Source organism: Hermetia illucens, chromosome 3 (assembly GCF_905115235.1).
Source record: "Hermetia illucens chromosome 3, iHerIll2.2.curated.20191125, whole genome shotgun sequence".
In the NCBI taxonomy this organism is placed as follows: Eukaryota; Metazoa; Arthropoda; class Insecta; order Diptera; family Stratiomyidae; genus Hermetia; species Hermetia illucens.
This window is the reverse complement of record NC_051851.1, coordinates 132,372,426-132,388,709: the sequence shown is the minus strand read 5'-3', so window position 1 is coordinate 132,388,709 and position 16,284 is coordinate 132,372,426. Positions and strand designations below refer to the sequence as shown.

Genomic DNA, 16,284 nt, shown 5'->3' with positions numbered 1-16,284 from the left:
AATGTTGGGAATGAGTGTGGAAGTGAAGCATGATCGAATTCTTCAGTTGAAGTCTGCTGGAAATATTCTTGTCATATATCCGTTGTGGCTCAACGGTCAGGAAGTAAAGTATCGTTCTTGTTATTAACGCAACAGAAGTGTTTGATATCTTGTGTGCGTTCGTGTCGGCTTTTGACAAGTCGATACAAATCTTTCTCACCATCGCGAGTGGCCAGTTTATCGTAAAGACCTTTGTAATGGACTGCTAGAGTAGCAGTGATCGCTCTCTTTGCTTCCCGGTTGGTATTCCTATAAATTTGCCAATTGCCGAGTCTGTTATCAAATCGTTCAACCTCTTCAATGGCATCACGGAAACCTTCTGGGATGACAACGCCAACATCGTATTGAGTATGTGGGCTATCAAAATAGAGAAGTTTATAACCATTTGTATCGCGTTGGCGTTCCATACCGCAGGTTTTGGCGCCATACCATAGGGTTTCTTGTGGAGCGCAGCTATCAATGGACCTTTTCGAAAGAGTTCTTGCTTGCTCCCCGTCTTTTCAGTGGAGAGGGTGCCAATATTTAACGTTCAGACACGTATGTGTTCTGCTTGGACTAATTTACTTACGTCCTGACGCTGTCCATACGTCAAGAACCCTTGCCCTTGCCTCATACAGCTTTGCATGAGGTGAATACCGTAGTATTTCTCTGAGGATTAGGATCTCTCAACAATATCATTTTGTTTTTAACGACATTGGGTGGATTTGCTTGTTGTTGCTTTCCATTAGGTCCGGTCCAACATCAAGTAAATATGGACTTAGGATCCATCATACCCCGAGCAAAAATTTTATCTTTTTTATTGATGAAAGTACAAAATACGTTGCATTGAACTCTACTCCTTTATCTGAGTTTATGCTGATATGTAAATAATGTGGCGAAGTTCTCATAAAACAGTATCTTAATTTTTGGCAAAGGACAATGTCAAAGGGGGACTACAAATTCTTCGGAGGATTCTTCTCTCGAACGCGGCCAAGAGTTCGCAATTCCTCTTGCTAAGAACCCAAGTCTCCGAGGAATACATGAGAACTGGTAAGATCATTGTGTTGTACAGTAAGAGCTTTGACCCTACGGTGAGACGTTTCGAGCTTAACAGTTTTTGTAAGCTGAAATAGGTTTTGTTGTCTGACAACTGGGACAACCGTGGGCGGATTTCATTATTGGAGCTGTTATCGTTTGTGATTTTCGACCCTAGATGGGAGAAATTATGATACCATATACTTTGTCTTGCCTTCATTGATGTGCAGCCCAAGATCTCGCGCTCATCGCCGCCTGCTCGATCTGGATGAAGGTAGTTTGTATATCTCGGGCTGTTCTTCCCATGATGTCGACATCGCTAGCATAGACCAGTAGTTGGGTGGACTTAAAGAGGATCGTATGTTTTGTATTTACCTCAGCATCACGGATCATTTTCTTCGGGCTCAGGTTAAATAGGACGCATGATAGTGCATCCCTTATCGTAGATCATTGTTGATGTCGAATGGTCCTGCTGCTTTTATCTGGAAACGCATATTGATCAGGGTCAGCCAGTCAGTCTTATCAATTTCGTCGGGGTACCGAATTCTCTCATGGCCGTGTACAGGTTTACCCTGGCTATGCTATCATAGCCGACTTTAAAGTCGATGAATAGGTGTAACTGGTGTCTATATTGCAACAGTTTTTCCATCGCTTGTCGCACAGGGAAAATCGAATCCGTTGCTGATTTACCTGGAGTGAAGGCTTTTTGGTATGGGCCAGTGATGTTCTGGGCGTATGGGACTATCCGGTCTAGCAAGATAGCAGAGAATATCTTATAGATGGTACTCAGCAACGTGATACCTCTATTATTGCTGCACTGTGTGATATTTCCCTTTTTATTAATGAGACAGATAATGCCTCTTTGCCATTCGCCAAGCATTGATTCGCTGTCGCACACCTTGAGCACAAGTTGATAAACCACTCGGTGTGATTGGTTGCCTCAATATTTAACCAATTCGGCTGTAATTCCTTCAGCTACTGGCGACTTATGAATTTTAAACCGATGAATTGCACGGACTGTTTCTACTAAACTTGGTGGTGGCAGTATTTGTCCGTCGTCTTCAGTTGGCGGGACCTCCAACTCGCCGATGTTCTGGTTGTTCAGTGGCTCATCAAAGTACTCAACCCCTCGCTCTAATATGCCCATTCTGTCGGAAATCAGATTTCCCTCTTTGTCTCGGTAGGATGAGCATCGAGGTGTATAAGGCTTCATCCTGCTGACTTGTTGGTAAAACTTCCGCGCCTGGTGCGGTTGCTCCCTGTACTTTTCGAGTTCACAGACTTGTTGGTTCTCCCAGGCTTACTTTTTCCGTCTCTGAAGTCGCTTCTCCGCTCGATGGAGTTCGTGATAATTCTCTGCGCGTGCCCGCGTTCTTTGAGAATGCAACATTACTCGGTATGCAGCATTCTTCCGTTCCGTTGCTAACTTACATTCATTGTCAAACCAGCCGTTCCGACGTTTTTTTCGGCTGGGGCCAGCTCGGAGCACCATTCCAACGAGATATATTGGCCCCCCTATGTGTTCTTACATTCATTAAAGTTGAGAGGTGGCGGCGTTTAATCAGCACGTGGTCAATTTGGTTGAAAGTGGTCCCATCTGGAGAGGCCCACGCATGTTTGTGAACCGCTTTCCACGCAAACCAGGTACTTGCAACAACCATTTCGTGCGATACTGCTAACTGAATATTGCGCAATCCGTTATCATTGGTATCCATGAACATGGTGAGAGTATTTTTGCTAACTTCAAACTACTGGGCATTCAAAAGCACATTAGTTTAAAGTTTGAAAAAAGAAAGCTGGGTTTCGTTCGACGCAGTGTTCCCAAACAATATGTGGGAAGTAGTCCCTGCAACGCATTTCCTTTTATTACATAAACTGAAAAAAGGAATGAAACGAGCTTCTTTCAGAATTGCCGGAATCTATAGATAATCTAAATTTTGAATGCCACTTTACAAGTCTTTATTACTATTTTTCTACAATCACACCAAATTTGTGCAAATACAAATTGATAATAATAATCTAGAGTAATTGAAAAAGTCCTTATTCTGCAATATCAATAATTTATCGTTTTTTGCCAGCAGACTAAAGAGAAATTAGTTATTAATGAAAAAACCATATTAAATCCCTAACAGCCTAGAAAATAGCGCAAGCAACGAGTGAAGTGAATAAATTCCTCAAAGTATGTTTTATTAGTAATTTACTTTAAAAAGCCATGGCTAGTCAACCACGTTGTTCAGTAGGTGATGCTTTTATTCATTAAATATCTATGCCGAATTTCTGTATTTTAACTGTACGAGCTACTACGTTGTCCTAAGCCACCCGATTCAAAACAGCAAACAAGGAGTAGGCTGATTTAAGTACCTGAAAAAAAATACAAATTTATAACACTTCTCTTACTTATTTTCTTATTCAATTCACAGTCATCCAAGTCGAAAGGGTTACACTTATAACGCCTCCCGCAAAGATAGTCCATGGCTTTTGCGAATGTTGCATAAAAATTATTAATACTTTGCGAAATTTTAAATTTTGATCCATCCAATTGCATTGATACAAGCCTGTTGTGAAGTGATAACTCTCCTCAACCATTTCGCTTCCACAATAGCAACAAAGGGTTATTTCGAGGATCATACTTATGAAATAGCAAGAAAGGTAGACAACCTCCATCAGATTGTCCCCAACGAAGAAAATATAAATTGCTGTCATGCATAAAGTGACTTCCGTGCAGATGAATTGAATTACCAACACGCTTGAAATTAAGTTTTCACAAAGTTTTCGAAATCTGAAACATGAACAAAAGCAATGAGTTATTAATTGTCTTTTATCATAACATAATAACCGTTGGCGCAACAATCCATATTGGATCAGGGCCTTGAAGTGTGTTAGAGCACTTCATTCAAGACCGTAACGGTACACTAGGAGGCAATGTGGTCAGCATTGCGCTCGCCCGAGATTATTACCCTGATTTGACTCAGGTACTCATTCACAGCTGAGTCGACTGGTATCCGACGTCAAATCACGATGCAAATTCCACTGCCACCAGTGAGATTTGAACCGCGACCTTCCGTATGACAGCCTTGCGCTCTAACCACTCGGCTATCCGGACACGGTCTTTTATCATAATCGAAAAAAAAATGTTCAACGTGTATTGACCACACAATATTGTATAAAACCAAAAAAACTGTTTCTGATCTGGCACAGCAGGGTTAATAACATTCGAAATTTATTTCGAATGTTGTTAATTTGATTGACAGATGCCACCACCGGTGTTCTCCGTGGCGGAGTAGACCTTGATATCTAATTAGGAAAAATTGAAAAAAAAATAATTGAAGTTGACAGTCAGTTGCTAGCGTTTTTCACCAAAACTTGCTGCATTGATTTATTTGTAATTTTACAGTTGAATTATAACCAACCTTATCATTTTGAGAAAACAGAAATATAATTTGAAATATAAGAAAGAAATTTAATTTGCCATTCTTTAGAGGGAAATCCGTTCAGATCTGAAAATCCTTAAATCCAAACTAATTTGGTGCATCAGTAGCGAGTATTTGTCAGAAATAATTCAACGTACTCATGACATTTAAACTGCCGAGCATTTCTAACAAATAACTTTTAAAAATTAGATGCCTACCAAAAAGTCAGCCCAAAAAACCAAGAAACGAAATGAGGAATGGCGAACACCATATAAAGGCGGTAATAAGTGTCCGGCATATAAAAGGAAGCTAGATCGCATAAAATTGATGTAATAACGTTACAAGAGATGCGCTGAACAGGGAGCGGTCTCTTGGGGACGAGCCACTACACTATACACATTTTAGTGGTCATCCAGTAAACCATGTGCTCGGAGTAGACATTTCAGCCAGCTTAAAAATTAAACCTGCTGTTATTCGCTTTGAAAAGGTAAGCGAAAGTTATGCACTCTGTGCTTGCGAAACAAACTTAGATATATATGCCCCATAACGTTGGCGCCCCTACACAAAAGACTGGAAAGTCGGAGAAAGATACCTTCTACTAGGCAGTAGAAAGAACCATCATACCTCAAGGATGATATTAAAATCTTACTTCAAGTTTTTAACAGCGAAGTAAGGGCGCAACCCGTAATTCAGGCGATATGTTGCCTCTCGTAGCTTACATAAGAATACCAATGAGAATTCAATTCAATCAGCAGTATCGCACAAAATGGTTGTTGGGAGTTGCGTGGAATGCAGTTCAAAAACAAACGTGGGCCTCTCCGGAAGGAACCACTTTCAACCAAATTGACCTCGTGTTGATTGAACGCCGTCACCTTTCAGTGTCGATGAATATCAGAATATATAGGGGGCCAATATAGACTCGGATCACTATCTATGGAGTAACAACACCACCTAGAATCCCCCCTCCCCCACACCTATATGGGTAAAGCGGATGGCGCGATAACCGTAGCTAACAGAGGTCCTGCTCGTAAAGCATCACCAAACGATCTTCACAATCACCTAAAGAGCGCTACCGCAAACATACTTTGCCCTAATCGCAAAAAAGTCGGAATGGCTGCATCGATGATGGATATAAGCTAGCAACGAAACGAAAAAATGGCGCATTCTCAAAGAACGCGGCCCCGCGCGGATATTTACCACCAACTTTGTCGAGCGGAGAAGCTACTTCATAGACGGAAAATGGAAGCCTGGGAGAACCAACAGATCTATGAACTCGAAGGGCGCGGAAGATTTACCAGCAAGTCAGTAGGATGCAGTCCGATAGCCCATGATGCTCATCCTGCTGAGACAAAGAGGGAAATCTGATTTCCGACAGACAATTGAAAACAACGGAGAAATACTGCCACCGTCAAGCTATAGAAAGCAGCCCGTGCAATTCATCAATTTAAAAATCATAAGTCGCCAGGAGCCGATGGAGTTAAAGCCGAACTGGTTAAATATGGAGTCGACTCAAGGTGTTCAAAGGGCATTATCCGTCCCGTACATAAAAAGGAAGGCATCACGCAACGCAGCGATTACAGGGATATTACGTTGCTGAGTACTATCTGCCAGATATTCCCCGCTATCTTGCTCGGTCGGATAGCCCCACACGCTCAGAACATTATTGGCGCATATTAACAGATCAGATTTTCTCTCTACAGCAAACGATGAAAAAACTGTTGAGAAACGGCCATCAGTTGCACCACATTTTCATCAACTTCAAGGCTCCAATGATGGCGTAGCCAGTGTAAAACTGTACACGGTCATCAGAAAATTCGGAATCCCGACGAAATCGATAAGACTGACTAGACTGACCCTGATCAATATACGATGCGAGATAAAAGCGGCAGGATCACCCTGGAGACCATTCGACATTAACAACGGTCTAAGACAGGAAGATGCTCAATCGTATACCCTTTTTATTTTGCTCTGGAAAAAGTGATCCGCCATGCTGAAGCAAATGCAGTGAACCACCCAACTACTGGGTTATGCTGACGACATCGACATCACGGCAGGAACTACCAAAGATGTACAAACTGCCACGGCAATTGAGGCAAGATCTTGAGCTGCACATCAATGGAGGCAATGGAGGCAAATATGTTGACAACGTCACTAGAAATCAAAACCAAATAGGCAACCACATCAAATAGCGCTGGTAAAATAAGAGCAGCAAATACAACTTTGAGACCGGGTCGAAACCACAACCGTTAACAGCTACCCAGATGAAATCCGCACTTACAGAAGCTGTTCCGCTCGAAACGTCTCACCATAGGGTCAAAGCGCTTAGAAGACAATGATCTTGCCAGTCCTTGTGTATTCTTCGAAGGCCTGAGTTTTTAGCAAGAAAAATGATGAACTCTTTCCCGCGTTCGGGAGAAGAGTCCTTCGAAGAATATCTGGCAATACGCAACGAAATTTATAAGCGATATCACTGCATTGTGTTGGTTGGAGTTGGCGGGTCACTTAATCCATATGGATGAAGATGATCCAGTCCGTAAATTCTACAAGGGTAATATCTATAGTTACGTGGCAAATCCTACCTGAGATGGAACTATGGCGTAGGCCAAGACGCCAGACAACTTTTAGGAATACCGAATTATTGGACCTCGGCGCAAAAATCGGGATATTTGGAGTGCCTTTTTAAGGTAGGCTTATACCGGATCGCGGATGTTGTGCCGTTGATAATGATGATGAAATCGCAGACCTAAACAAGGTTGACACAAATCAGCCAACACTGTGGGGCAGATACGGACGTATTCTTACAAATAGTTCATTGATGAGGGAAATGGTTCGGCGGGTCAGTTAACACTACACTCAAAAGAACCACCAGGCTAACTTGCTCGACCGAAGGCATTCTGAAAGCAAATGCACTAAGATAATCAACTGGTTTTAAGCAGGAGAACTTCCTAATGGTTTTCAAAGGTGTTCATTTCGTAGGACATAGCGGCTCTTGTTGCAAATTGTGGAGAACCAAACCATTAAACATTTTTGTGCGTTGGTAAAATTAGATATAAGGAATTTTTTTCATTCAAGCAAATGGAGTTGGATTAAGTCGCTTTGATCAAATTGGATGTACCTGACCACTGAGCTCCCTTAATCACAATTTACATCTCGTATAGGCTTTCCTGGTACGACAGTCTTGCAGTGACTGTAGTTTCAAAACACCTCAAACATGTGGCGCGGCAGAGTCTTTTCAAAATTTACATCATCATCTATACAAAATTCTTATTCACTTTCATTTAGGAGAATTTTGATTATTATCCATTCTTGGCACGTACACTGAGAAATATGTTAATATTCTTGGAGATGTCTTTCGTTTATCTTGCTACCTTGTTCCGCAAAAACTCAATTTTGATATTTCGAGCCATTATATTGTAGTTATTAAAATACCATTATAGGGAGGTTGAATTTTATATATGGCTGCTATTCTTCCCTTGTGGGGTATAGCACGGAAAACACAGCTACGCGCCATCGTTCGCACTTACCCGAAATGCGTTTCCTCTCCACAGGATTTACAGAGATGCCCGCACTCTTCCTCTACAGGAGGAACATTCACACGGAACAATCTTAACGTGATCTGGGTCTTAAGATAACCGTATTCCCAAATTTTGAATAAGGGAGTGAAAATGGCTCTGGCGGTGACAATGCGTGGGACGACAAAGAGTTCGGCGCCACCGTCGGCAGAAACCACGTTTTGTAGATATTCAAATTGATCGATGCTTTCGATTATCTACCCATTAATGCAAACAGGAAGAGTGCAATAAGCTACACTGAGAAGTTTGGTTTTGTAGGTATCTATTTTCAGTCCAACTCTACGTGCCTGTCCTCCCAAATCCAGAGCCATGTCGCCAAGGTCCATGACTCGTTGAAAGAATAAACAGATGTCATTAGCGTAGTCGAGGTTTTCGAGGGAAGATATAATAGTGTATTGAACTACTCCGGCCAAGGCAACACGAAATATGTTACCGATAACAAGAAAAAATAATATCGGTGCAAGGATGCAACCCTTGCGGACTCCGCTTTGGAACCCGAATTTCTTTGAGATTTTACCTGGATGTAGTACGTGACATTCTGCGCCATCATATATCGCTCTGGTAATAGCTACTAGTTTCTCCGGAATGGATCCATTGCGCAGAGTACGCTTTCTCGAAGTTGATGTTGAACGACAAGAGGATTGTTCAAGCGGGCGATTTTGAACTTGGGTGTTGCGCCACCTTAACTGAGCGAATGTAGGCGACCACCAAATAGTGGCCCCATTCGAAGCCAGTGCCTCTCTTGATACGTACATTCCTAAAATAACCCCTATATCTATTGCTGATCGCAAAGTGGTCAATCGAATTGCTCGTGCGATATCGGTTGCTCCCAGGTAAAGATAGCGCGTCTTGCGGTAGCCATCAGAAATAACCCGACACCGAATTCTCATCTGCTACCACTCGGCTTTTCGAAGTACAAAAGCGCATTGCACTCCAGGGTCCCATCATCTAACTTTTCCTATGCCCGGAATATCCAGCTTAATCGTTCCCGCTCGAGTTCGAGAAAGTGAGCATTCTGGGGAACCTTGATATCGTTCGCGAGGCTTGTGCAAATACTCCTAAAACAAATCAAAGGTCTTCGGTACCAGTAGACTTTCGAAATTTGCAGGTTGCTACCCCTCAAATTTCTATCCCTTTTAGCCGACCTATTTGAAAAGCAAGGATGACCGTGAGTCTTGAACCTAAACTCACGCGGGGTTGTATTTTAACACTCACGTACAGCATCTGGAATTGCTACTTAACCCTTCACTGATTTAATGATTTGATTACCTAGCTGAACGTGATGTGCCCTCTTATAACTACAAGGAGCCTTCAAACCAATTTTACTGAGCGATCCAACATTTTAGAAGTCACTTCAATCACATTAACTTCCTCACTCGCTTCAATCATATTAAGGTTGGTAACTGCCGATGTTGGTACTTACTAAGGTGTAAAATACAACACACTCCACTATAGAGAAATTTTTCAAAAATAGTCCCAGATAGGGATTAGGTACTGAACTATTTACTTATAGATGCGGGCTCAACAGGAGGTCCTGTTGAACTCACTTCCATCAATTAATACTCCATATTGATTGGCTGGTGAGCGTTTCTTCTACCGATTAATATTCAGAACTATGAATGCATGATATAGAGCAGTTAAGTCAGCCATACGGCTTGGTTAGTTACGTCCAAACAATCCACACTCCACCCGACTGCCTCTCGGCTTGAGTACTCCCTTCACGTATCGACAAAGCGGATGGCACAATCACTTCAGTCCAGGCCTTAAAAGTAGTTGGGCATACATTTTGTATAGTGAATAAAACGTTCACTAATTAGACGGTCTGCCCCGCCGGGCGCTTTATCTACCTCAAATACTGGCTTGTCTGAAATAACTTCGCCTGAGATATGCAGCCCTCAGTAATTAACAATGATTGACGCACTATCTTTCAACTAGCGATTTCCACATATGAGCAACGTCTCCGCACTATTAGACTCCACTCATGCCTAAGAACTTTGTTTTCGATATCATTGAGAAACCTATCCGTATCTGGGGATGATTTTTCCGTTTGTTTTCAAAATTTTCATTCGCGATAAATTAACATAACACCATTGATCTGTTAGCCGATAAGCGTTTCCACAGAAGTTCGTCATACCACAAGTTGTGTTGCATATATATATTTTAAAAATATACATACTTACTCCAAGCAAAGCTTATGGCGTTCAATGCAAGCCACTAATTCATTGTAGTTCTCATCAGCAGATAAATTTCTATCATAGCCAAGCCTCTCAATCCTGGATTTCAGTACATGTAAATGTCCTTTGAGTAGCCACATGAGTATACCAGGGAAGGTGTCATTGAGGAGGTTCTGGTAGATTTGAATGCAAATTCCAATAAGTTGATAAAGGTGAAGTACAATATAAGTCCGAGTGGATTTTTTCCAATCCCAAGGAAACCATGCTGGATAAAGGAGTCGCCTTTCTGGTGCAAACATCACCGGAAGTTCACAAGTCGCCGCAACTAATCCGTACATTGATGCATATAAAGCAAAATATTGAAACGACACTTTCACTATGTACTCCAAATATTCCTCGTCAGCTACAACTTTCACATCCGCATCAAGCTTCGTCAAATATTCACGAATTTTCCGCAGCTCCTTTTGTTTCGTGAAATTGTTGAACATTTTGATGCTACAGATAAGCACACATAAAGTTAGAGTTAAATTAGATACAACTTCCTTTTTCGTATCGAGTAGGAACATGTTGATGAACATCGAGAACGGATAATAGAACGTTACAGTGAAGTTGAGGAAAACCGAATATACTTGATACAGAGTTTTGTATCTTTCAGGTGGATCCAAGCCTAAGATTCTCAAAGCAATCCACGTTGTTTTCAAGGCGCGATAACTGTTGGCTTTCCCCATTCTGAAACGGTACAAAGTTCAAAATCAAATGAACACTCCATTGAATGTGCATTCTTCTTATACATTTTCCACCATAAATGAAAGAAAATCAATCCATTTAACCCTTTCATGGTATTTGATTGATAAAGTCTTTCAAAGGAAATATTAGTGTTTAAAATTTATCTTCATAGCTACGAAATAACAAGAGAAACGCAAAGCTGGACCCTTTAGTTATGAAAGATTTTCCTTGTGTGAAGTTCATTGACTGTACGAGTTTCTGTTTATACGTAGCTAAAAATTTAGTTGTGTAGAAATTTCCAAAAGCCTTTTATATGATTAGTTGTTCTGGTAGATACTGCAATGATATAAGCCACATGCGCTATTGCCTTCACTTTAATAGTTGAACATAACAGGCAGAAAAGCTGCTCGAACTACTAGCACAAAAATAATTTTTCTACGCGAAAAGAATTCCCAGAAGAATTCGTGTAAAGCAAGTGTTAGCTTTCAGCATCGTGCCAATATGGTCAGCTTTAGGTTCGAATTCCAAACAGGCTAGACTATGCAGTATACACGGCACCCACCACGGTACAGCGCCCATTGTTCCCGCAGACGATGTAGAGAATCTCCTTTTTGCAATCAATTTCAGACAGAGAGTATGAAGTCATTCGCACACTAAGATATTTCACCCTTCTGCAAGAGTTCGAATCGTAGCGTGTGATAGTTCAAATCGTTGGCCTGCCTCTCTGGATACAATTGCTGCTGCTTGGTACATCACTGCTAATAGGCAGGACATCGCTGCTCCACTCGAAATACTAGCATCAGTGCCGTAAGCAATGGAAGCCACTGACCACCATTCTTTTCAAGAACAGTCCCAAGGGGGTGATTCGACAACAACCTAAGACCCAAAATTATTCACCTCCTGAGAGCAGGTCTAACTCTTATGCAGCCATGGAGCAAGACGACCAAATACAGAATTCAGCTCCAACACATTGTAAGAAATTTTATGATGACGAAAATCCATTGCGCATGTTCGACCGTCAATGGTAAATGCGCGGAAAAAATTCCGCTCATTAGGTCTGTTGTTAGTGCGCATATGCGATGCAGTGCATTGGTGTGCGGCAGTGCGATCGCGACCAAGCGGCATTGGCCAACAGCAAACACACATTCAGACACCATCGACAGACCGACACACCAATCCATTAACCACAATGACCACAGGCTAACTAGCTATCTCGTCCCTGCTCGACGGGTATGCAATCACATTCCATACCCCTGCCACACTTGCTTGTGTAGCCTCCTTGCCCTGCACGCATCAGTGCCACCTCGTATTTTCACCCGGCTATCGAAGACGACACCCGCGCACTTCCTCTCTAGAAGCTGCTCAATTTTGTTTTGAAATCTTGAACGGTTTACGATTCCCTGCTTTGCTCGTTTCAAATCTGTAACCACCTCCTCGAGCTATTCGGGTCAAGGGCACATAGAACATCTGAATACCCGTCAGCCATGAAGTAGGGAAGCAGGTGAGCTCTCCACCCGCTGCCGGATCGCCACTCATTTCCTCCAGGTAGTAAAGAAAGAAGCAGAATTTTTTTGCAGCTGTCGAATAAATAAAACCAAAAATTAAGTTCTTAGAAAGGAAGCAGGGAAAAAAAATGATTTGGTTATGGGTAGGTAGGTATCAGTGGCCACTCCGAGGAGCCCAATTAGCGCTGTGGTGCGCCGTTTTGATGCCACAAACTCCTAAATCCGTCATTGTTGTTATGGGAGCAGGGAGGCAGAGTCCAGCCGGCTCGGATCTTCAGAGCCAGCCCGTAGCATTCTCAAAGGAAAGCAGCTCTCCTACCCTGCTGCTAGAAATATCTTTGAGGTCCCCAAAGAATGGTTTACCCAGTGTCCGTAGGCTGATTCTAGCCAGAACTGGGCAATCGCACAGAAAGTTCATGAGGGTTTCTCGTCCTTCTCCGCAACTTCGGCAATGCGAATTGTAGGGTATGCCGAGCCTAGCGGCATGGTCCCCTATGGGCCAGTGTCCCTTGCAGACCGCCGCTCTCGTGATCGAGCTATGTTATAAGCGGGCCAAATTCTCCTTGACTGGGCATAGCTCGTAAGCCATCGCCATTTTAGGCCCGCAGCTGTTAGGTAGTGCGAGTAGACTCGGCCCCCGACAGCCACCAGCGGAACACCGACTGTATTCACCGAGGGACTGCCAAGACTGCCTGGCCAATCCGACAGCCCGCTCATTCCCCTCTATGTTCCTATGCCCGGGATCCCAGAGGATAGTGACCTTGAACGTGCCGTCCAGATGGTTGAGCGCATCTCAGCCGGGAAGAGGTCGTCGTTGAGTACAAGGCCTTGATGGCCGCTTGGCTGTCGGTCAGAATGGCTATGTTACGTTTGGGGCTCGAATCACGCTCCAGCCATCATCTGAGAGACCATATCATTTGGGTACACCGTGTGTATTCGAGAAAACCCCCGTGCCGACTCCATAGGCCACCTTTTATCCGTCCGTAAATAATACCGTGTCATAGCCTTGCAACACGCCGCCGGTCTTCCACTTTGCCCTGGTTAGAAGGTCCACGGCAAAGTTTCTCGTGAAGTTCAGCTTGTGTGTGACATAGTCTGCGGGGGATGCCCAGATTTCCAGAGGTATTTCATCTAGGATGTTGCTATGATCGTAGGACTTCACTGTCCAGCAACCGAACTCATATAGTCTGAAGGCATTGCACGCTGCAACATATTTAATGTGGAGGTTTAGGGCGAGGAGATGCAGGAGTACATTGAGAGCATCTGCCGGGCAGGACTGCAGGGCCCCATTAGCACATGCGGTTCTTTGAATCCTCCTGACTTAGTGGCGAGTGCAATGCTGATCACATTGTCTCTTACAGTGTACCGTAGTTCTGTACTATACCGTCAGTTAAGTACTCTAACACGTTTCAAAGCCCAAATTCAATTTCATTGTCGCGCTAACGGAAAGTATTAATTTAGCCCTTCTATTCTTCATACCCTACATAGTGATCTTTGATAAAAATAGTTTTTAAACCCCCTCTTTTCATGTATAGGCGAGCCCCGCCATTCCTAAACCCAACATAACATGATGCCATTCGTTGAATTGACAGTTTTAACAAATGCCACTAAATTGCATTTGCGTGCAGCGGCAAACAGAAGTTCAACTTTTCTAAGATTTCACTTTCTTGTAAAATGAAGTGAAAGTAGGCACCCGGCAAAGCAAAACAATAACAAATGTCCCTGAGAATCAAAGAACTACTGGATGTTCCTGAGAAATACAGAACTACTGGATCGAATGTCTTCTATCATTCAATCATATGATATAACGCCTATTAATTGGAATTGGCAATGAAAACCTCCAAATTGCTATTTGTAAACTAGATGTTGTTCTGCCTTCCTGAGCGTGGCAGACTAACAGACAGTCAAACAGGTATTGAACGAATTTTAATAGGTATCTATTTTCGTCCTATAAATTACTGACGAAAATTGTCGAGAGTAGAATACGCCGAACGTTATTGGAGAGTATCAAGGCGGTTTCAAGCCGGGACGCTCCACAGCCGACCAGTTTTTTACCGCTAAACTAACCCTGCATAATTGGGAATAGGATGTTGACGTGCACTGACTGACCGATGCAGAGGAACTTCTGCATACTCTGGACACTGCAGCGAAAGAAGTTGAACTACGCTTCAACGAGGACAAAACGAAAATAATGATACAATCAAGAAGCAGGATGCCAGCTCATTCGAGCATCAATGTAAGGAACCTCAAGATCGAATTCGTAGCCAACTTTATATATATGGGTAGTAGCCTGTCAAAGGACGCCAATGAGACTGACGAGGTCAAAAGATAGCTAGCGAATAAAACTTTCTTTTCGGTCCTTGCCATTATGAAATCGAAGCATGTGCACAGAAACTCGAGGCTCTGCGTATACAAAGCCATCATACGACTAGTGCTACACTATGATTGCGAAACCTGCACCCTAACCCAAACCTCCGAAAATTTGGTAAACACATTCTAAAGAAAAGTCCTTCAGTGAATTTTCGGACCAGTTCGCGACCATGATGGATGACGCATCCGGTACAACCATGAGCTGTATGAACTGTACAATGGGCTAGAAATCTCGAAATTTGTTAAACTACAACGCCTTGAGTAGGCAGGGCATGCCCGACGAATGAGTGATGATTGCATGCCTAAAAAGGCTATGAACGGACGGCGTGTCGACGGAGACAAACTACGAGAAAGACCGAGAGAACGGTGGGAGAACACATCCGCGAAATCTATACTCGCGATGAATACTATACGTCTAATATCACTCCTGAGTATTTGATGCCAGCCTTATAATAATTATGCGATTTCTTACTCTAATGAGAGCATTATTTTCCTTAGGATGCTGGACGATAGGGACGCTTTCGCTTTTTCCTACGCAAGTGTCAGCGGAACGCTCTTTAATCAAACCTCAACAGCACTGACTGCTCTGCTTGAGTGAAACACAGCATTTTCTAGATCTGTTGTAACCACAATCGATGCTACGTCATCGACATAGCCCACTACTGTGGCTTCTTCCAAAATCAGAGGATTGACTACTCGATATTCCACAACATTGTGCCCGGTACAAAGGCTTGTGAGCGTGCAATTACCTTTTTCGTGAGTTCCCTTTTCGGCTAATCTAGGAACCAACTCAATGGAGCTTCCGAAATTAATACTGTCGATCCAAAAGGCCTCGTTGGCACTCAAAAGCTGCAAAAATATATTGTAGACTACCCTAACTGACATTTTTCTCATAGTGTCTAGAAGACATATGGGCCTTTAAGGATATGACTCGCTCGGAGGTTTATCAACCGCAGGTAGTAGCAATAGAGAGTTTTAACCTGGCTATGCTATCATAGACTACCTTGAAGTTGATGAAAAAATGGTGCAACTCTATATGTCAATAGTTTTCCCATCGGATAGAAGAAAAAAATATATTGCTGATTTGCCAAGAGTAGTATGGGGCTGCCAGGCCTAGAAAGTTAACGGAATTTTTTTTATAGATGGTACTCAGCGTGACATCTCTATAATTGCTCCACTGGCCAATATCCCACTTTTTATGCATGGGATGGATAATGTCTGGTTGCCAACCATTATGTCCCAATCCTTGAGCATTAGTTGATGAATTACTTGTTGTAGTTAGTTGCCTCCATATTTTACCAATACAGCTGTTGTTCTATCCGCTTCTGGCGACCTACAATTCTTGAGCCGATGGATTGTACGGATTGCTTCCTCAATCCGTCGCGTTCAGTTCACGGGACCTCCCAGTTCCCGATATTCTGTCTGTTGGACAGTTCACTAAAATACTCGACCCATCGCTCCCATATGACCATAT

General features: G+C 42.8%; 1 protein-coding gene across 2 annotated transcripts; it reads right to left on the bottom strand.

Moving 5' to 3' along the window:
• Positions 1-3,001: 3,001 nt before the first annotated feature.
• On the bottom strand, positions 3,002-10,944 carry LOC119651872 (odorant receptor 2a-like). Of its 2 annotated transcripts, none has more exons than XM_038055678.1 (3): positions 10,216-10,944; positions 3,472-3,832; positions 3,002-3,414 (listed from the first exon to the last, which is right to left on the bottom strand). In XM_038055678.1, the coding sequence occupies exons 1-3, from the start codon at positions 10,935-10,937 to the stop codon at positions 3,364-3,366; spliced, it is 1,134 nt and encodes a 377-aa protein (XP_037911606.1). In that variant the 5' UTR covers positions 10,938-10,944; the 3' UTR covers positions 3,002-3,363. The 2 variants fall into 2 exon arrangements, with proteins under 2 accessions (XP_037911606.1, XP_037911607.1); XM_038055679.1 differs by having other exon boundaries at positions 3,562-3,832.
• Positions 10,945-16,284: the final 5,340 nt, after the last annotated feature.